At 40.3% G+C, this 21,369-nt stretch overlaps 2 protein-coding genes across 5 annotated transcripts in view; one reads left to right on the plus strand and one right to left on the minus strand.

Annotated features, from left to right (window-relative positions):
• Positions 1-943: 943 nt before the first annotated feature.
• LOC128704936 (Dolichyl-phosphate mannosyltransferase subunit 3) lies at positions 944-18,326 on the plus strand. Of its 2 annotated transcripts, none has more exons than XM_053800153.2 (3): positions 944-1,045; positions 8,044-8,124; positions 17,850-18,326. In XM_053800153.2, the coding sequence occupies exons 1-3, from the start codon at positions 962-964 to the stop codon at positions 18,054-18,056; spliced, it is 372 nt and encodes a 123-aa protein (XP_053656128.1). In that variant the 5' UTR covers positions 944-961; the 3' UTR covers positions 18,057-18,326. The 2 variants fall into 2 exon arrangements, with proteins under 2 accessions (XP_053656128.1, XP_053656130.1); XM_053800155.2 differs by lacking the exon at positions 944-1,045 and adding an exon at positions 2,809-2,815.
• A 986-nt stretch (positions 18,327-19,312) lies between these two features.
• Positions 19,313-21,369, minus strand: part of LOC128698409 (tRNA:m(4)X modification enzyme TRM13 homolog) — a gene marked incomplete at its 5' end in the record, with an annotated part of 130,639 nt that continues 128,582 nt past the window's right edge. The window contains 1 exon segment of one of the 3 annotated variants that reach the window (XM_070104390.1): positions 19,313-20,035. In XM_070104390.1, coding sequence (XP_069960491.1) covers positions 19,846-20,035 — 190 coding nt within the window. 3 annotated transcript variants of the gene reach the window in all.

The raw sequence follows: 21,369 nt of genomic DNA on the forward strand, positions 1-21,369 counted from the left end.
CCCAAGAAAGTCAGTGCGTCATCGAGGACTGTCTAACTTATTTCCATTGGGGTCCTTAATTTTGTCCCCCAGGATGCGACCCACACCAGTCGACTAACACCCAGGTACCTATTTGCTGCTAGGTGAACAGGACAACAGGTGTAAGGAAACGTGTCGAATGTTTCCACCCGCCGGGAATCGAACCCGGGCCCTCCGTGTGTGAAGCGGGAGCTTTAGCCACCAGGCCTAGTATTATGTCTATGGGTCCTGTTGCAACTATCAAGGAAGTGCTTCAGGTCGGGATTAATACTAGAATTTAATGTTCTGTAAATGTAGGATGCACAGTAGTAAGTGAATGTTTTGTACTGCGAGTGGATTTAGGTCTCTGAAGAGTGATGGAGCGTGTGACCATTCTTACTGCAGCCTTTTGTTATTATTGGCTTATGTTATCAACATATATAATAACATATTGCCATAAATTATGTAAGGCAATTATAAACATCTGTAACTGCCTAAAATGTACCTAAATAAGCTAGCTTATTCCTGGATTATGGAGGGTTACTAACCCTCCGGGTTAATTTAGTGGCTCTGGTGGCCTGGTGGTTAACGCTCTCGTTTCACACGGTGAGGGCCTGGGTTCGATTCCCAGCCAGAGTAGAAACATTGGACGTGTTTCTTTCCACCTGTTGTCTATGTTCCCCATCAGTAAAATGGGTACCTGAGTGTTAGTGGACTGGTGTGGGTCGCATCCTGGGACACTGACCTAATTTGCCCGAGATGCTCAGCATAACAAGTGGCTTTCTATGTAGTAGTATGTCATTGTTGTCAGCTAGGACTGTATACCATGTACATGTACTTGTAGTAAATAAAGATTATTATTATTATTATTAATTATAATCGGAAGAGTCTTCTAGTTGAGTTAACCATCCATATTACTGGTACCATTTTCTAGAGTTACTGAGATGTGTTGAGAGGCCAATAGATGGCAGCACCTGCCGGTAAAACTACTACTGCAGACGTGTCACTTAGAGTGGTGTTGTTGGAGGGTGAGTGGTGTTGTTGGAGGGTGAGTGAGTGGTGTTGTTGGAGGGTGAGTGGTGGTGTTGGAGGGTGAATGTTGTTGGAGGGTGAGTGTTGTTGGAAGGTGAGTGTTGGAGGGTGAATGTTGTTGGAGGGTGAGTGTTGGAGGGTGTGTTGTTGGAGGGTGAATGTTGTTGTTGGAGGGTGAGTGTTGCTGTTGGAGGGTGGGTGTTGCTGTTGGAGGGTGAGTGTTGTTGTTGGAGGGTGAATGTTGGAGGGTGAGTGTTGTTGGAGGGTAAATGTTGGAGGGTGAGTGTTGTTGCTGGAGGGTGAGTGTTGTTGTTGGAGGGTGAGTGTTGTTGTTGGAGGGTGAGTGGTGCTGTTGGAGGGTGAATGTTGTTGTTGGAGGGTGAATGTTGTTGTTGGAGGGTGAGTGTTGCTGTTGGAGGGTGAATGTTGTAGTTGGAGGGTGAGTGTTGTTGTTGGAGGGTGAGTGTTGTTGTTGGAGGGTGAGTGTTGCTGTTGGAGGGCGAATGTTGTTGTTGGAGGGTGAATGTTGTTGTTGGAGGGTGAGTGTTGTTGGAGGGTGAGTGTTGTTGTTGGAGGGTGAGTGTTGTTGGAGGGTGAGTGTGTTGTTGGAGGGTGAGTGTGTTGTTGGAGGGTGAGTGTGTTGTTGGAGGGTGAGTGTTGTTGCTGGAGGGTGAGTGTTGTTGCTGGAGGGTGAGTGTTGTTGCTGGAGGGTGAGTGTTGTTGGAAGGTGAGTGTTGTTGGAAGGTGAGTGTTGTTGGAGGGTGAGTGTTGTTGGAGGGTGAGTGTTGTTGTTGGAGGGTGAATGTTGTTGGAGGGTGAGTGTTGTTGTTATAGGGTGAGTGAGTGTTGTTGGAGGGTGAGTGTTGTTGTTGGAGGGTGAGTGTTGTTGTTGGAGGGTGAGTGTTGTTGGAGGGTGAGTGTTGCTGTTGGAGGGTGAATGTTGTTGGAGGGTGAATGTTGTTGTTGGAGGGTGAATGTTGTTGTTGGAGGGTGAGTGTTGCTGTTGGAGGGTGAATGTTGTTGTTGGAGGGTGAGTGGTGGTGTTGGAGGGTGAATGTTGTTGGAGGGTGTGTTGTTGTTGGAGGGTGAGTGAGTGTTGGAGGGTGAATGTTGTTGGAGGGTGAGTGTTATTGCTGGAGGGTGTGTGTGTTGTTGCTGGAGGGTGAGTGTTGTTGGAGGGTGAATGTTGTTGGAGGGTGAGTGAGTGTGTTGTTGCTGGAGGGCGAGTGTTGTTGGAGGGCGAGTGTTGTTGGAGGGTGAGTGTTGTTGCTGGAGGGTCAGTGAGTGTTGTTGGAGGGTGAGTGAGTGTTGTTGGAGGGTGAGTGTTGTTTTAGGGTGAGTGTTGTTGGAGGGTGAATGTTGCTGGAAGGTGAGTGTTGTTGGAAGGTGAGTGTTGTTGGAGGGTGAATGTTGTTGGAGGGTGAGTGTTGTTGGTAAGTGTTGTTGGAGGGTGAATGTTGTTGGAGGGTGAGTGTTGCTGTTGGAGGGTGAATGTTGTTGGAGGGTGAGTTGTTGGAGGGTGAGTGTTGTTGTTGGAGGGTGAATGTTGTTGGAGGGTGAGTGAGTGTTGTTGGAGGGTGAATGTTGTTGGAGGGTGAGTGTTGCTGTTGGAGGGTGAGTTGTTGGAGGGTGAGTGTTGTTGGAGGGTGAGTGTTGTTGTTGGAGGGTGAGTGTTGTTGTTGGAGGGTGAATGTTGTTGGAGGGTGAGTGTTGTTGCTGGAGGGTGAGTGAGTGTTGTTGGAGGGTGAATGAGTGTTGTTGGAGGGTGAATGAGTGTTGTTGGAGGGTGAATGAGTGTTGTTGTGAGGGCGAGTGCTGGTGTTGAGGGGTGTGTTGGTGGTGAGGAAGGTGAGTGAGTGTTATATGTACTTGCCAATTTGTGGTTGCAGGGGTTGATTCACAGCTCCTGGCCCTGTCTCTTCACTGGTCACTACCAGGTCACTCTCCCTCCTCCATGAGCTATATCATATCTCTTCTTAAAGCTCTGTATGGATCCTGCTTCTACTATATCACTCTCCAGACTATTCCACTTCCTGACAACTCTATGACTGAAGAAATACTTCCTAACATCCCTGGAACTCATCAGAGTCTTCAACTTCCAACTGTGACCCTATGTTGCTCTGTCCCATGAAACATCCTGTCCCCATCCACCTTGTCCATTGCCGTTATGTGACCCCCCTTCCCCCATCACTCCTCTCCTCCAGTGTTGTCAGGTTGATTTCCCTCAACACCTCATACCTGGAGTTTACCTGGAGAGAGTTCCGGGGATCAACGCCCCTGTCTTGTGAACTTTTGCACTTCCTCTAATTTCTTGATGTGTTTGACCGGGTGTGGGTTCCATGCTGGTGCTGCGTACTCTAATATGAGCCTGACATACACTGTCCAGTGTTGCGCATGACTCCTTACTTAGATGTCAAAACGCTATTCTTAGGTTTGCCAGGCGCCCATATGCTGCAGTAGTTATTTTGTTGATGTGCACCTCAGGAGATGTGCTCAGTATGATGTTCACCTCGAGATCCTTTTCCTTAAGTGAGGTTTCCAGTCTTTGACCCCTGAGCATGTGCTCCATCTGCAGTCTTCTGTGACCTTCCCCAATCTTCATGACTTTGTACTTGGTCCCCTCAAGGAAGGTTCCTTGATGTTGGTGAGGGGCTCTTGATTTAGGGAATTGGATCTGTGCTCCAGTTCCCCGAATTAAGCCTGAATGCCTTCCACATCCCCCCCCCCCCAGGCGCTGTATAATCCTCCGGGTTTAGCGCTTCCCCCTTGATTATAATAATAATAATAATAATTTGTACTTGGTGTGGTTAAACTCCAGGAGCCATTCGCTGGACCAGACTAACAGCCTGTCCACATTCCTCTGTAGTTATACCTGATCCTCATCCACTTGAATTCTCTGCATTAGCTTCACATAGTCTGCTGCAAACAGGGACACCTCTGTCTTTCCATTATATCATTTATATACATATATGGTATAAACCTTGGTAATAAATACCGACAAGTTGGTGTAGAAAAACATGTAAGCAGACACTAGGACAGAGGCTCCATGGGGCATCTGATGAACTGGGATGAGGGGGCATCTGATGAACTGGGATGAGGCACAACTCGTTCTCACCAAACAAGACCATAGACGCCGACGGTGTCTAGAAGCCTCACTAATCGCCATCACCGACACAATATAACGTAACACTGGAAACCACAAAATTTCTAAAACATTAGCATACATGATACTCACTCTGGCAAAGTACCACCTACCCAGCAACACAGGAATCACATGATCTCATCGTCTACTCGTCCTCATCCCAATATGGCATTCTTCAGGTCGCCAGGCATCACTCACACCTTACTTTCTGCCTATATATACGTATACTGTCTTTAAACCTGATCAAGGTCCCAGGACCGAAATGTTATTTAATAAGAGTGTGTGTGTATATATATATATATATATATATATATATATATATATATATATATATATATATATATATATATATATATATATATATATATATATATATATATATAACATACAGTGGAACCTCAAAAATCGAACTTAATCCATTCCAGGAGCTAGTTCTAAATTCGAAAAGTCTTAAATTCGAAGCAATATTTCCCTTAAGAAATAATAGAAATACAATTAATCCATTCCAGAAACCCAAAAATATTCACACAAAAAATACATTTTATAGAGATTAATTACAGTTTTACATACAACAAATACTATAGTTTTTAATTATGTATAGTAATACATATAAAATAACATTTTTACTTACCTTTATTGAAGATTGGTGATGGCATCTGGAAGATAGGGAGGAGGAGAGAGGGAGTTGGGGTTAGTGTTTGGAAGGAGAATCCCCCTCCATGAGGACTTCAGGTAAAGCCCTCTCTGGGGTTACTTCCCTTCTCTGTCTTTTAATGCCACTAGGACCAGCTTGAGAGTCACTGGACCCTTGTCTCATAAAATAACTGTCCACAGTCCTCTGTTTCTGGTGCCTCTTTAACATTTCCCTAAAATGGGACATGGTCTGTCACTGAACTTGTTGCAGAGATGGCTTGTTTCAGCTTGCTCAGGGTGGTACTTCTGCACAAACATTTGGACATCATTCCACTTGGCACAAATCTCCTTAATCTTTGAAGAAGGCACCTCATCCACTCCATATATTAACACCTTTCACAACATCAGCTTCCTTGATTTGTTCTTTCTTTGACAGGATAGAGCCGATGGTCGACTTGTTTTTCTCATACATCCTGGCAAGCTCAACAAGTCTCACACCACTCTCATACTTCTGTATTATTTCCTTCTTTACATCTATGGTGTTTCTCACTTTCTTTACCACAGGGGTATCACTAGTAAGTTTCTTTGGGCCCATGGCAGCTTATTTCACAGTCCCACAAGCACTAAACACAATGAAACAATCGTAAAATGCGTGAATGAGAGCGCAGGTTAGTGTTCACTCAAGCATAAACAAAGCTAGACTGCTCACGGCGCCTGTGCGGGGACGCGGACAGAGCGGGCTGGCAGACAGGTCCCGTACCCGGCGGTCCGAAAATAGGGGTGCGTTCGATAATAGGGACACGGTCCGAAAAAATGGTCCTATTTTCGAAACGTTCGATATGTGATACGTTCGATTTTTGAGGTTCCACTGTATATATATGCAAAACAACCACTGTGAAAGAATAGAGAAATTCCAAGCACTTTCATGACTACTCACATTGTCAAGGAACATTGTTCCTTGATAATGTGAGTAGTCACGAAAGCGCTTGGGATTTCTCTATTCTTTCACAGTACAGTAGTTGTTTTGCATATTCTGAAATCACCTGTTTACTGTGATCTTATTGCATGCATGCATGCAATATATTATATATAATTTATTTATTTGTTTATATAATAAAAAACAGCACCAACCCTAGGACTGACTCTTGTGGTGTGAGTGTTGGGAAGGGTGAGAGTGAGTGTTGGGAAGGGTGTGAGTGAGTGTTGGGAAGGGTGAGAGTGAGTGTTGGGTAAGGTGTGAGTGAGTCTGTGAGTGTTGGGTAAGGTACTCACCTAATTGTACTCTTTCTTTCTTTCTTTCTTTCAACACACCGGCCATATCCCACCAAGGCAGGGTGGCCCAAAAAGAAAAACGAAAGTTTCTCTTTTAAATTTAGTAATTTATACGAGAGAAGGGGTTACTTGCCCCTTGCTCCCGGCATTTTAGTCGCCTCTTACAACACGCATGGCTTACGGAGGAAGAATTCTGTTCCACTTCCCCATGGAGATGAGAGGAAATAAACAAGAACAAGAACTAGAAAGAAAATAGAAGAATACCCAGAGGGGTGTGTGTATATATATGCTTGTACATGTATATGTAGTGTGACCTAAGTGGAAGTAGAAGTAGCAAGACATACCTGAAATCGTGCATATTTATGAGACAGATAAAAGACACCAGCAATCCTACCATCATGTAAAACAATTACAATTACTCACCATTATAATTGTGGCTGCAGGGTGACTAAGTCATATTGGTTGTTGAAGATTGGTTTATAAAACATCTCATGGTGAGAGACAGCACCATTGCTGCTGTCTGCTGATGACAACTCCTCACATTTGTCTTCTTGAGACATTACCCTCCCTTCCACTAGTGTGACCTTGACAACCCTGCACTGTCTTCTACTCACATCAGTTTGACCTCCACCACCATCTTCCACTTCCACTATCCTCTACCTCCACCTGTGCTTGTGTCTGCTGCTCTGGATGGCTACCAGTACATATTACATAACACATTAGGGAATTCTGAATTATATTTTTTCTTCACCTTTTCAGTCAAGTTTATTTTTTTTTTTAGATAACTGTTTGGTGCATGTGTAGAAACTTTGTATTTATTTGATAAAGATAATCAAGGTATGTACAGGAACTGACAGTCTCAGAATGAATTCCAGTGTTTTGTTATATACAGTGGACCCTCGGTTTACGATATTATTTCATTCCAGAAGTATGTTCAGGTGCCATTACTGAACGAATTTGTTCCCATAAGGAATATTGTGAATTAGATTAGTCCATTTCAGACCCCCAAACATACACGTACAAACGCACTTACATAAATACACTTACATAATTGGTCGCATTGGGAGCTGATCGTAAAGTGGGGGTCCACTGTATTTGCTTTATGTGCAATGGTCAGGAAAGTATCCAACACACAAAGCAATGGAGACGTGTAATATGTCAGGTAAATTAAGGAGATATCAACTGAATGCTGGACCAAGGCAAGATATTTGGCGACTTGTGCACCTGACTTTATGATGACTTTTTTTGTGCTTTATGGCTTGTATCATTGAGAAATTTTTATTATTTTTTCAGTGAACTAAATGAAAATCGTGCCATGTGATTTTGCATTATAATTTCTTATCTTTTTCTTGTTTTGTTTTGCGAAGATGGGCAGTCCTTTAGTTTAGCCTTACGTATGCGAGGGAATTTTGATTGTACTGGTCAGGCCTTAGCCTCTGTGGTTTATGGTAGGGATTTTACAGTAGTCATTCCTACAACTTCATGAGCTTCCTTAATCATATGTTTTAATTATGAAATGTTTTTATTAATGGGCAATCAGCAAACATTTAATTATCCATTTTTTTTGCTCTGGATTTCCCATGCCAATTTTTTTTCTAGTTGTTATTTATGAATGTCATTATCATCCAGACATATTACAGATACATGATTTCTGAAACAAAATTTGTTAGACTTTTTGTTCCTCTGATTTCTAGTTTGGCTAGACTGTCAGGAATGTAACATCTAGAGAATTTGTAGGAATGACTGTACCAGTTGTAATACAGATGCTGTCTGAAGTTTTCATCAGGTGTTGGTCAGTTGCTTTATCATTCTTGTGGTGTTTTGCTTTCTACATTTTCTCTGTACCCTGCTTCTATAGTCTTTGCCTTTCTTTGGCAGTGTGCTCCCTTTTTTAATTCATTTTTGAATGCCCCCATTGGTTTGACATTTTTTTTTAATTATAATTATGCATATATCCTAATTTCCAGATCATTATGACCAAGCTAATGGAATGGTTAACTGGGGCTGTGCTTATACTTGGTCCCTGGTCAGCAGTTGTCACCAACACAGTATGTAACATGTCAAGCATTTTTTTTTCTGGTAGAAGTATATAATGACAAATTTGTGTAGTAATGTTTAAGATAGGTTCCCCAATGTTTTTATATCACATACCATAGGTATGTGATATCACATACATAGGTAGTAGGTTGGTAGACAGCAACCACCCAGGGAAGTACTACCGTCCTGCCAGATGACTGTGAAACAGAAACCTGTAACTGTTTTGCATGATGGTAGGATTGCTGGTTTCTTTTTCTGTCTCATAAACACGCTAGATAACAGGGATATCTTGCTACTCCTACTAACACTTTGGTCACACTTCACAGATGCGCACATGCATATATATATACATACATCTAGGTTTTTCTCCTTTTTCTAAATAGTTCTTGTTCTTCTTTATTTCTTCTATTGTCCATGGGGAAGTGGAAAAGAATCTTTCCTCCGTAAGCCATGCGTGTCGTATGAGGCGACTAAAATGCCGGGAGCAATGGGCTAGTAACCCCTTCTCCTGTAGACACTTACTAAAAAAGAGAAGAAGAAAAACTTTATAAAACTGGGATGCTTAAATGTGCGTGGATGTAGTGCGGATGACAAGAAACAGATGATTGCTGATGTTATGAATGAAAAGAAGTTGGATGTCCTGGCCCTAAGCGAAACAAAGCTGAAGGGGGTAGGAGAGTTTCAGTGGGGGGAAATAAATGGGATTAAATCTGGAGTATCTGAGAGAGTTAGAGCAAAGGAAGGGGTAGCAGTAATGTTAAATGATCAGTTATGGAAGGAGAAAAGAGAATATGAATGTGTAAATTCAAGAATTATGTGGATTAAAGTAAAGGTTGGATGTGAGAAGTGGGTCATAATAAGCGTGTATGCACCTGGAGAAGAGAGGAATGCAGAGGAGAGAGAGAGATTTTGGGAGATGTTAAGTGAATGTATAGGAGCCTTTGAACCAAGTGAGAGAGTAATTGTGGTAGGGGACCTGAATGCTAAAGTAGGAGAAACTTTTAGAGAGGGTGTGGTAGGTAAGTTTGGGGTGCCAGGTGTAAATGATAATGGGAGCCCTTTGATTGAACTTTGTATAGAAAGGGGTTTAGTTATAGGTAATACATATTTTAAGAAAAAGAGGATAAATAAGTATACAAGATATGATGTAGGGCGAAATGACAGTAGTTTGTTGGATTATGTATTGGTAGATAAAAGACTGTTGAGTAGACTTCAGGATGTACATGTTTATAGAGGGGCCACAGATATATCAGATCACTTTCTAGTTGTAGCTACACTGAGAGTAAAAGGTAGATGGGATACAAGGAGAATAGAAGCATCAGGGAAGAGAGAGGTGAAGGTTTATAAACTAAAAGAGGAGGCAGTTAGGGTAAGATATAAACAGCTATTGGAGGATAGATGGGCTAATGAGAGCATAGGCAATGGGGTCGAAGAGGTATGGGGTAGGTTTAAAAATGTAGTGTTGGAGTGTTCAGCAGAAGTTTGTGGTTACAGGAATGTGGGTGCGGGAGGGAAGAGGAGCGATTGGTGGAATGATGATGTAAAGAGAGTAGTAAGGGAGAAAAAGTTAGCATATGAGAAGTTTTTACAAAGTAGAAGTGATGCAAGGAGGGAAGAGTATATGGAGAAAAAGAGAGAGGTTAAGAGAGTGGTGAAGCAATGTAAAAAGAGAGCAAATGAGAGAGTGGGTGAGATGTTATCAACAAATTTTGTTGAAAATAAGAAAAAGTTTTGGAGTGAGATTAACAAGTTAAGAAAGCCTAGAGAACAAATGGATTTGTCAGTTAAAAATAGGAGAGGAGAGTTATTAAATGGAGAGTTAGAGGTATTGGGAAGATGGAGGGAATATTTTGAGGAATTGTTAAATGTTGATGAAGATAGGGAAGCTGTGATTTCGTGTATAGGGCAAGGAGGAATAACATCTTGTAGGAGTGAGGAAGAGCCAGTTGTGAGTGTGGGGGAAGTTCGTGAGGCAGTAGGTAAAATGAAAGGGGGTAAGGCAGCCGGGATTGATGGGATAAAGATAGAAATGTTAAAAGCAGGTGGGGATATAGTTTTGGAGTGGTTGGTGCAATTATTTAATAAATGTATGGAAGAGGGTAAGGTACCTAGGGATTGGCAGAGAGCATGCATAGTTCCTTTGTATAAAGGCAAAGGGGATAAAAGAGAGTGCAAAAATTATAGGGGGATAAGTCTGCTGAGTATACCTGGTAAAGTGTATGGTAGAGTTATTATTGAAAGAATTAAGAGTAAGACGGAGAATAGGATAGCAGATGAACAAGGAGGCTTTAGGAAAGGTAGGGGGTGTGTGGACCAGGTGTTTACAGTGAAACATATAAGTGAACAGTATTTAGATAAGGCTAAAGAGGTCTTTGTGGCATTTATGGATTTGGAAAAGGCGTATGACAGGGTGGATAGGGGGGCAATGTGGCAGATGTTGCAAGTGTATGGTGTAGGAGGTAGGTTACTGAAAGCAGTGAAGAGTTTTTACGAGGATAGTGAGGCTCAAGTTAGAGTATGTAGGAAAGAGGGAAATTATTTCCCAGTAAAAGTAGGCCTTGGACAAGGATGTGTGATGTCACCGTGGTTGTTTAATATATTTATAGATGGGGTTGTAAGAGAAGTAAATGCGAGGGTCTTGACAAGAGGTGTGGAGTTAAAAGATAAAGAATCACACACAAAGTGGGAGTTGTCACAGCTGCTCTTTGCTGATGACACTGTGCTCTTGGGAGATTCTGAAGAGAAGTTGCAGAGATTGGTGGATGAATTTGGTAGGGTGTGCAAAAGAAGAAAATTAAAGGTGAATACAGGAAAGAGTAAGGTTATGAGGATAACAAAAAGATTAGGTGATGAAAGATTGAATATCAGATTGGAGGGAGAGAGTATGGAGGAGGTGAATGTATTCAGATATTTGGGAGTGGACGTGTCAGCGGATGGGTCTATGAAAGATGAGGTGAATCATAGAATTGATGAGGGAAAAAGAGTGAGTGGTGCACTTAGGAGTCTGTGGAGACAAAGAACTTTGTCCTTGGAGGCAAAGAGGGGAATGTATGAGAGTATAGTTTTACCAACGCTCTTATATGGGTGTGAAGCATGGGTGATGAATGTTGCAGCGAGGAGAAGGCTGGAGGCAGTGGAGATGTCATGTCTGAGGGCAATGTGTGGTGTGAATATAATGCAGAGAATTCGTAGTTTGGAAGTTAGGAGGAGGTGCGGGATTACCAAAACTGTGGTCCAGAGGGCTGAGGAAGGGTTGTTGAGGTGGTTCGGACATGTAGAGAGAATGGAGCGAAACAGAATGACTTCAAGAGTGTATCAGTCTGTAGTGGAAGGAAGGCGGGGTAGGGGTCGGCCTAGGAAAGGTTGGAGAGAGGGGGTAAAGGAGGTTTTGTGTGCGAGGGGCTTGGACTTCCAGCAGGTATGCATGAGCGTGTTTGATAGGAGTGAATGGAGACAAATGGTTTTTAATACTTGACGTGCTGTTGGAGTGTGAGCAAAGTAACATTTATGAAGGGGTTCAGGGAAACCGGCAGGCCGGACTTGAGTCCTGGAGATGGGAAGTACAGTGCCTGCACTCTGAAGGAGGGGTGTTAATGTTGCAGTTTAAAAACTGTAGTGTAAAGCACCCTTCTGGCAAGACAGTGATGGAGTGAATGATGGTGAAAGTTTTTCTTTTTCGGGCCACCCTGCCTTGGTGGGAATCGGCCAGTGTGATAATAAAAAAAAAAATAAATACCACTTGATATTTTTGTTGACCATACCATACCACTATTCCCATAGGTAAATGAGGGTGCACACTTAGTTGCTTTACTACCAGGGATACTGGTATTTGGTGCAGTACTTAAAGCACATTATTGATTAACTTATTTTCAGTTCTGTCGAGTAATGTGTTAAGAGTACAGTAGACGCTTGGTTTGTGCAACCTCTAAAAATGTAATTTCGTGAACATGTGCTTGAAAAGTGCAGTTGTAATTGATTTGCACTGAAGATGACACCTGCTGCATGGCTATAATTGCAATGGAATAGTGATACGTAAATCCTTGGTGGCTTCATGGTGGGTAATTTTCCTTCCATGCCAGCTGTGTATATTTACTAGATTATGAATATTGCCATCATTCCTTATTCTCTCTGGATATTAACCATAGTGGCATAGGTGTTGGGGGGTTCGTGGGTCAACACAGCTTGTGTTGTATTAAATCCTGCTTCCTAGTTTCTTGGGAAGGAATAATACCCAATGATTAGTGGGAATTTGGAAGGGAACTTTGGTTCCTCTCGAGAATAGAAACTTGAACAAAAAGTTTCTTGATAGTTTGTTACCATGGTAACTTGGTTAACTATCAGACTTTGTGGCCCAGTCCTTGGACCCATTATGTGCCTACTAACGTTTTGATTACCTCCCACAGGATGGGTATGGGGTGCAACTAATCCCACTGAAGTCATCCTGATTATAAATTCATTGAAAAACAAGTCGGGAAACTTAGCTCAAATACCACCACTACTGTTGAGAAGAGCAGCTCGTGTTCTTTCATCCACCACTGCAATATTGTTCAACAAATCATAAGAAACCCACACTTTCCCAACATTACTAAAGATAGCAAGGGTTACCCCAACACACAGGTGGAGACTGAACTGATGTAAATAACTGTAGACCAGTATCTAACTTACTATTGTTATCCAAAATCTTCAAAAAATTAATGCACACGAGATTATACTCTTTTCTAGTATCTCGCAGTATACTCAACCCCTGCTAGCGACTGGTTTCTGATCAAATAAAAGCACAAATGATGCAATCATACAGATGCTAGAATTCCTTTACACAGCTCATGAAAATAATGAGTATCCATTAAACTTCTTTATTGACCTTAGGAAAACTTTTCTTGCACTTCAAACTTGATCATTATGATATCATAGGTCATGTATTTTCATATATGAAGTCCTACTTTACCAACAGACACCTATGTCTATCAAGGGCACAACCTTGTGAACAAGACCTATCGGCATAGGTGTCTTACAGGGCAGTGTCCTTGACCCTCTGCTTTTCCTCGTATACATCAATGATCTTTCAAATGTATCTCGGCAACTCACGGTTCTCTTTGTGGATGACACAACTTTTGTAATCTCCCACCCTAATCTGAATGCCCTCAAAACTATTAACCCTTTCAGGGTTTCTGACGTACTAGTATGGCTTACGCACCAGGGTTATTGACGTACTAGAACGCCTAAATTCTAGCGCCTTCAAATCTAGTGAGAGGAAGCTGGTAGGTCTACATATGAAAGAATGGGTCTATGTCGTCAGTGTGCACAGCATAAAAAAATCCTGCAGCACACAGTGCATAATGAGAAAAAAAAAACTATGACTGTGTTTTTGGTTTAAAACAGCGACTTTGCAGTGTATTTTCGTATAGTATTTATAGTTGTATTCTAGTTTTCCTGGTCTCATTTTATAGAATGGAAGACATATTACAGAAATTGAGATGATTTTGATTGGTTTCATAATGAAAAGTACCTTGAAATTGAGCTCAAAGTAGCAGAAATGTTCGATTTTTACCAAATTTCAAAAGTAAACAAATCATGCCACGCGTCCAATACACATCAACTGGTGAGTCTAATAATCTTTCACAAGTGCGCTGATATTATTTATACCATTTCTACACTAATGCAGTAGTCTGCATAACGGTAAATCTTCTATTTTTTGTGAGAATGAAAATTCAAAGTGGAAAGCAAAAGAGATGTAAGAGGGACCTGGGGACATGACTAATGAACAGAGAAAATGTTATTTTTGTGCCAGGAATGTCTGTCTAGCTTATTCTGGATCCTATTTGGAAATTGGCATCTTCTGAAATTTGTGTGAAATTGGCAAAATTGCCAATTTCTGACCACTTTATTGGATACTTGAAATTGGTAAATGGGTGATTTCTTGTACTCATGTGATAGAAAAAATGGAGTTCTAGCGAAATGGATATGATTTTTGTCAACTAGTACAATGAAATTGGCTGAAAATAGGGCTCAAAGTGGGGGAAATCGCCGATGCGGAAACATCGTCCAGACCGCTAACTTCACGAGAGCATAATTCCGTAAGTTTTCCATCAAATTTCATACTTTTGGTGTCATTATGATTGGGAAAAGATTCTCTATCATTTCATAAGAAAAAATAATTTTATTTTCTGAAAAATTTTCGACCCTGAGAACGAGTTGAGGAGAGGGCCTCTCGACCCTGAAAGGGTTAATGAAGAACTTTTCAAGATATCAACCTGGATGATTACCAATAAACTAATGCTTAACATTAACAAGACTGTCCACATGATGTTTGGGAACAGAGCAATGAGTGTCCAACTAATTGTTATGATTAGCAGTTCTTCCATTGTTAAACAAAACAAAGGAAAATTCCTAGGTCTGTTTCTAGATTGCAACTTGAAATTCAACACCCACATTCAACACATTACAAAAAAAGTATCCAAGATATGTTATTATGTAGTACCTCAGACAGCACTACTTACATATAATATTCTCTAATTTATCCCTACCTCACCTATGGTATTTGTACCTGGGGATCCGCTACAACAAATCACCGTAGGCCAATAAAAACACAAAAAAGGAGGTAGCATGAATGATCATCCAGTCTACTGCCAGACAGTACACTTCCCCACTTCAAAGACCTAAACTTACTTAATATACAAAAAATTTACTCGTATTACTATGCATACTACATAACAGGACAATAAATTCTAATACCATTCCTGCCCTGAAACTCATGGTAGTTGCAACAGAACTTGTAGGCATAATATTAAACACAAAAATCTCTGATATTCTCTGTGTCCAGCTTAATCTTTGCAAAAACTCAATGTGCATAAAAGGATCTAAAATCTGGAAAACATTACCAGAAAACTCTAGTCTTTCTGCTAGCAGCTTCAAAGCTACTGTTTAAAAAAAACACCTTTTCCCAATGTCATCCTAGCTTCTTCCTTAATATATCTCTAATTATACTTTTTATTGAGTTATTAAATACATAATTGTAATATTTTTAAAACTGTTGTTTTTTATTCTTATACAGTGGAACCTCTACTTGCAAGTTTAATCCATTCCATGACCTTGCTCACAACTGGATTTGCTTGTTTGCAGAGTCAATTTTTCCCATTTAAATTAACTGAAATGCAATTAATCTGTTCCAGTGGAATTCTGTACTTCAATAATTTTGCTAATATCAACTTTACGGCTTATTTATCTATCTCACTTGATCTAATATGACATAATAAACAATATAAATAACATAGAAACATGATATATACTCTAAAATGAATAAAATATGTAATTCATGTAGTGGTATGGGCGGTGTCGGCGGTAGACGACAGTTTGTCTGGAGACCGGACAAAATACTTCTTGCATAATTTCACCATTTGGCTATATGGCTTAATTTCTATATGGCTTATTTATCTATCACAGTTCATCTAATATGACATAACAAACAATATAAATAACATGGAAACCTGATATATACTCTAGAATGAATAAAATATGTCATTATGTATCAGGTGGAGGCGGCCACAACCGCTCCCTCTTTGTTGTGGTAAAAACACTGCCATCCAGTGATGGCCTTTTGAAGCCGTCTATTATTATAATTATTATGTAGTACATTATTATTATATATGTTATTATTATTACACATATTATTATTATTATTATACAGTGGACCCCCGCATACCGTCGGCATCACATAACGTTTAATCCGCATACAGCTCGCTTTTATCGCAAAAATTTTGCCTCGCATACCGCTCAAAAACCTGCTTACCACTGTTCGTCCGAGACACGTCCAATGTGCGCCCTTAGCCAGCCTCACATGTGCCGCCGGTGGCATTGTTTACCAGCCAGCCTCCGCGGTAACATTCAAGCATACAATCGGAACATTTCATATTATTACAGTGTTTTTGGTGATTTTATCTGCAAAATAAGTGACCATGGGCCCCAAGAAAGCTTCTAGTGCCAACCCTACAGCAATAAGGGTGAGAATTACTATAGAGATGAAGAAAAAGATCATTGGTAAGTATGAAAGTGGAGTGCGTGTCTCCGAGCTGGCCAGGTTGTATAATAAACCCCAATCAACCATCGCTACTATTGGTGGTACAGCTGCTGCTGCTGCTGTAGTACCGTCTGCTGCTGCTGTAGCACCGTTGTTGGTGTGCCTTATTGAGAATACCAAGAAACAATTAACCCCAGTGGATTTGCCACCCAGGATAACCCAAAAAAGTCAGTGTCATCGAAGACTGTCTAACTTATTTCCATTGGGGTCCTTAATCTTGTCTCCCAGGATGCAACCCACACCAGTCGACTAACACCCAGGTGAACAGGGAAAAATGCCTGGAACTAGTGCTCATATTGGTGAATTTAAAGCCAGCAAAGGTTGGTTTGAGAGATTTAAGAATCGTAGTGGCATACACAGTGTGATAAGGCCTGTTCTGGAAGAAAATGCCAAACAGGACCTACAGTACTCAGGAGGAAAAGGCACTCCCAGGACACAGTGTCTCATCAGTCATTGCTGCATCTTCAATAAAGGTAAGTGTCATTTATTCTTCATTTAGTAGAGTAGTACATGCACAATATATATTGTGCATGTACTACTCTACTATTGTGCATGTATCCTTCTCTTTGTGTGTAGGAAAATGTATATTTCATGTGGTAAATTGTTTTTTTTCATACTTTTGGGTGTCTTGCACGGATTAATTTGATTTCCATTATTTCTTATGGGGAAAATTCATTCACATACCGATCATTTCGCATAACAATGAGCCCTCTTGCACGGATTAAAGTCGCTATGCGGGTATCCACTGTACATATTATTATTACAATATAAACAATTTGTAATTCTTATTCACACAAAAATATAAGATTTACTGTTATGCTTTATTGCAATAATTGTATAAATAATGTCAACCCATTCATGACTGCATATTGGAATGGACATAGTTAAGCAAATGAGCATATCTCCCTCGTTGAGCTCAATTTCAAGGTAGTACTTTTCATCGTGAAAGCAATCAAAATCATATCTATTTCTGTAATATATCTTCCATTCTATCAAATGAGACCAAAAAAACGAGAATACAACCATAAAAACCATACAAAAATACCGCTAAGGGGTGGCTAATTGCTGAGAAGTGAACTCTATTATTTATGTTCTGATTTCTCATTTTTTGGTGTACGTTAAGAAGCATCTTTCCATCATACATTGCCCAAGTTTCAATAAGATAGTCCAACAAACAAATGAGATACAAATCCCTAGATCAAGAGCAAGAGCCCCTCACCAGCGTCAAGGAAGTTTTGCTCGCGTATGGAAGCAAAAAAATCAACCCATCGACTGCTTGTATTTGGAAAAACTTGCATGTGGATGCGCTCGCAAGTAGAGGTTCCACTGTACTGTATACATAAAATATGCAATAACATTAAAACACTAAGTTTTGGAAAGTATCCAGACATAATGGAATGTAAACAGACTGGCACACAGAGACTGTATTAGCGAGGGGGGGGGGGGAAGCTGTATAACAAGTTTTGGCCATAGTTTATAATGTCCATATTAACGAAATGCCATAAAGTGGGGCCCTACTGTACTAGTAATGGATTACTTCGATAATTTTCCTCAGCAGTTGTTTATATTTGACACTCCTAAAGTTATTACTTGTTGAGTGTGCATGTTTCATTCAAATGTTTGTACATGTATAAAAATAAATGTTATGTATGTTTCTTGCAGATCCAGAATGAGTTTACCAAGCAATACTACATGGAAATTTTGTTATTTCCTGTCTTCTTGGTAGCAGTGTTTGGCTTAGTTTCCATTGCTGTTATTGCTTACCGAGTTTACACTTTCAACGACTGTCAGGAAGCTGCCGAGGAGTTACAACAACAGATTAAGGAAGCAAAGGCAGATCTGGCGAAAAAAGGTTTAAAGTTGGACTAATGTTCGGGATGAAGTTTAGTTTGTATACAAGAAAAGATTATTATATGAGGGCATTTTAATCAAGTTTTGTGGTTTCACCTTACTGTTGTTTTTCTTCAGTATGCAGTATGTTAAGTGGTGTTGAATTCACAATGGTAATTAAAATATGCCTTCATCAATGTGATGTGTTGTAATAGAGTTAATGTTGTGTGATAGTTTCGTGTCTTTGAAATCTGTTATTTATTGAACAATATATTATGTTTTTTATATAATAAATGGTAATTTGAACAACATCTTTCCTTGCATCACACGAAGTTTCTTTCTGCGATATTAAGTCTCTTTAGGGAGAGGAAGGACGGAAGTGCCTTGATGTTGGTGAAGGGCTCTTGATACAAAGAATTGGAACCCTCCCTCCTTTTCCTTGGATCAAGATACTTTGAAATTTATGGATTTAGCTGCCCCTTCCCCCCATGAAATAAATATAAAAATAAATTGCTACAGTATATTATGGGAGGCTCCTTGATACCAGTGAGGGGCTCGCGATCCTCCCAAAAAATTGGACCTGCCCTGCCCTTGGATCATATCCGAATGACTCCCATGTTTCCAGGTGCTGTATGACACCTGCTCGGCTTAGCGCTTCTTTTTGATTATAATAATAATAATGACACCTGCTGATTTAGTGCTACTACTGTAATTAAGCAGCATAAAAGTTGGCCTCAGTTTTCACTCCTTACAGATTATGTTATGCTATATATGATAATTCTATGTAACTGTATTTGTGTATAACTGAATAAACTTACTTACTTACTTACTCAAAGCATTTTTCACTGCCTTACAATATTTGCTTTGTTTGCTCTCTGACTTTATATAGAATATTTTTTTTAACACAGCAGCTGTCTCCCACCAAGAAGTTTATCTGAAAAAGGATGGTAGTTTCTTCTTTGTACATTTAGTAATTTATACAAGAGAATGGGTTACTAGCCCCTTGCTCCCGGCATTTTAGTCACTTCTTACGACACGTGGTTTACAGAGGATCCTTCTTCATTTTCCCATGGAGTCATGTGTTTTCCATGAATATAATACCTGATTTTGCCTTATCAGAGCAACTCTTGTTTTGCTATTATATTTTTTCTCTGTAAACCTGTGTGTCAAAAACAGGCCCTTAGTCATTATCTCGGTAACCTTTGATGACTTGACATGCTTTGTCCATTCATTTCTTTGACATTCCCACTGTGATTCCTTAACTGACACTTGCTTTGCTAAATCGTCTGCGACCCAGTCCCTTTCTCGTGTTCTTTGCTCAACTCCACTTCCTTCCATAACCCATCATCATCTTACCTTTTCCTTGCAGCATGGAATATCTTACCTCTAGGGTGGTTAGGAAAACACATCAGTGTAGGCCATTCATCAAAGTAATTCTTGAGACTCAATCCTCTCTCCTCTTATTGTGATGGACTCAAATTACCAACAGCTAGACAAGAACATGTATACATCAGGAATGTCTGAGTACTTTGAATTTTGGTTAAAATTTGTATTCAACAATATGGCATTATAAAATAATGTATATTTGCAGCTTAATAGTAAAGTTTGTCAAAAAGCTAAATTTAATTGCTGTTTCAAAGATGAAGAATGAGAAATAACCCTAATAGTACTTTAGGCCTGTGAAATATTAAATAATCTTGGACTATTACCTGAATGGTTATATTATGTATATTTCACTAAAATATAAACTGTTACGAACATGCTGAAATCACTGAAAAAACTGTATATAGGTATATGATTTTATTGATGCATCATACAAATAACTATGCTAACTTCCAATAAAGTTGGCAACAAGGGCAATATTTTCTAGCGTTTTTTCCTTGGACACATATTGTACAAGACGACACTGGAATCCCTGCTGCTGTAAATACTTTACCCGACCATAATCTAACAACTGCTTCGCCTTTCTTCCCACTTCCTCTCGATAGTGGGCTGATAAGTTTAGCCTTGTGTATCGGCTGAAAAGACAAAAGTTTAATTAAGACACAGGAGAGAGATGGTTTAGATATACATGTACAATACATTGTAATATGTAGACAGTCCTTAAAGTATAGCATTGTACTGTAATTTTGCCTAAGAAATTAGTAACTCTCATCACTTCATTCCCCTCAATGAAGGTTCCTTAATGCTGGTGAGGGGCTCTTGATCTAGGGAATTGGGTCTGTTCTCCAGTTCCCTGAATTAAACCTGAATACCTTCCACATACCCCCTCAGGCGCTGTATAATCTTATGGGTTTAGCGCTTCCCCTTCAATTATAATAATAATAATTATCACTTCATTAACTCGCAATACTGTATCTTAAAAACTGCATATCAGCCTTGCACAGGTGCCCTGTTAATAATGTAGATACAGAAATAACCTGTACATAGGTGAATGAAATTTGTGATGATATTTTGGTCCAACTTGGCATTAACAAGTCACATAAAAGTGTGAAGGAGAAGGATCCAGTATATACATATACTCAAGAGGGGGGGGATGCAGGGGGCAGGGGCCAGTAGAACAACAAAAGAGGAGGTGGAAGTATAATTGTAGTAGTAGCAGTAGTGCTAAAGGTAGTGGAAGAAGTAGTAGTAGAATAATTAGTGTAACAGTGGCAGAGGTGGCAAGAAGGGAGTAGTGATAGTGGCATAAGAATCAGAGAGAGATGTGATAGCTTAGTTATAATATAGATAAACTGAATGTTCTGGGGCATTATCAATCATAAAAATGTTTAAGGGTAACCCTTTGCCAAAACAGTAGTCTAACATCTTTCACAAAATGATCTTAACATCACTGTTTGAAACATTCCTTGGTTACCCAAGCAGTAGCAGCAGGCAGAGAAGCTTTTCAATGCTGTTTTTTGCTTTAACTCCCCAGCAGAACTAACTCTAACCAAGAGCAAAGCTGGAGTGTCTGCTGCTGCAACTCTTGCCATTCTTTTCTTTTTAGATATGTACAGTGTATCATTTTTCTTTTTTATCACACTGGCCGATTCCCACCAAGGCAGGGTGGCCCGAAAAAGAAAAACTTTCACCATCATTCACTCCATCACTGTCTTGCCAGAAGGGTGCTTTACACTACAGTTTTTAAACTGCAACATTAACACCCCTCCTTCAGAGTGCAGGCACTGTACTTCCCATCTCCAGGACTCAAGTCCGGCCTGCCGGTTTCCCTGAACCCCTTCATAAATGTTACTTTGCTCACACTCCAACAGCACGTCAAGTATTAAAAACCATTTGTCTCCATTCACTCCTATCAAACACGCTCACGCATGCCTGCTGGAAGTCCAAGCCCCTCGCACACAAAACCTCC

Source organism: Cherax quadricarinatus, chromosome 91 (genome assembly GCF_038502225.1).
Source record: "Cherax quadricarinatus isolate ZL_2023a chromosome 91, ASM3850222v1, whole genome shotgun sequence".
NCBI lineage: Eukaryota > Metazoa > Arthropoda > Malacostraca > Decapoda > Parastacidae > Cherax > Cherax quadricarinatus.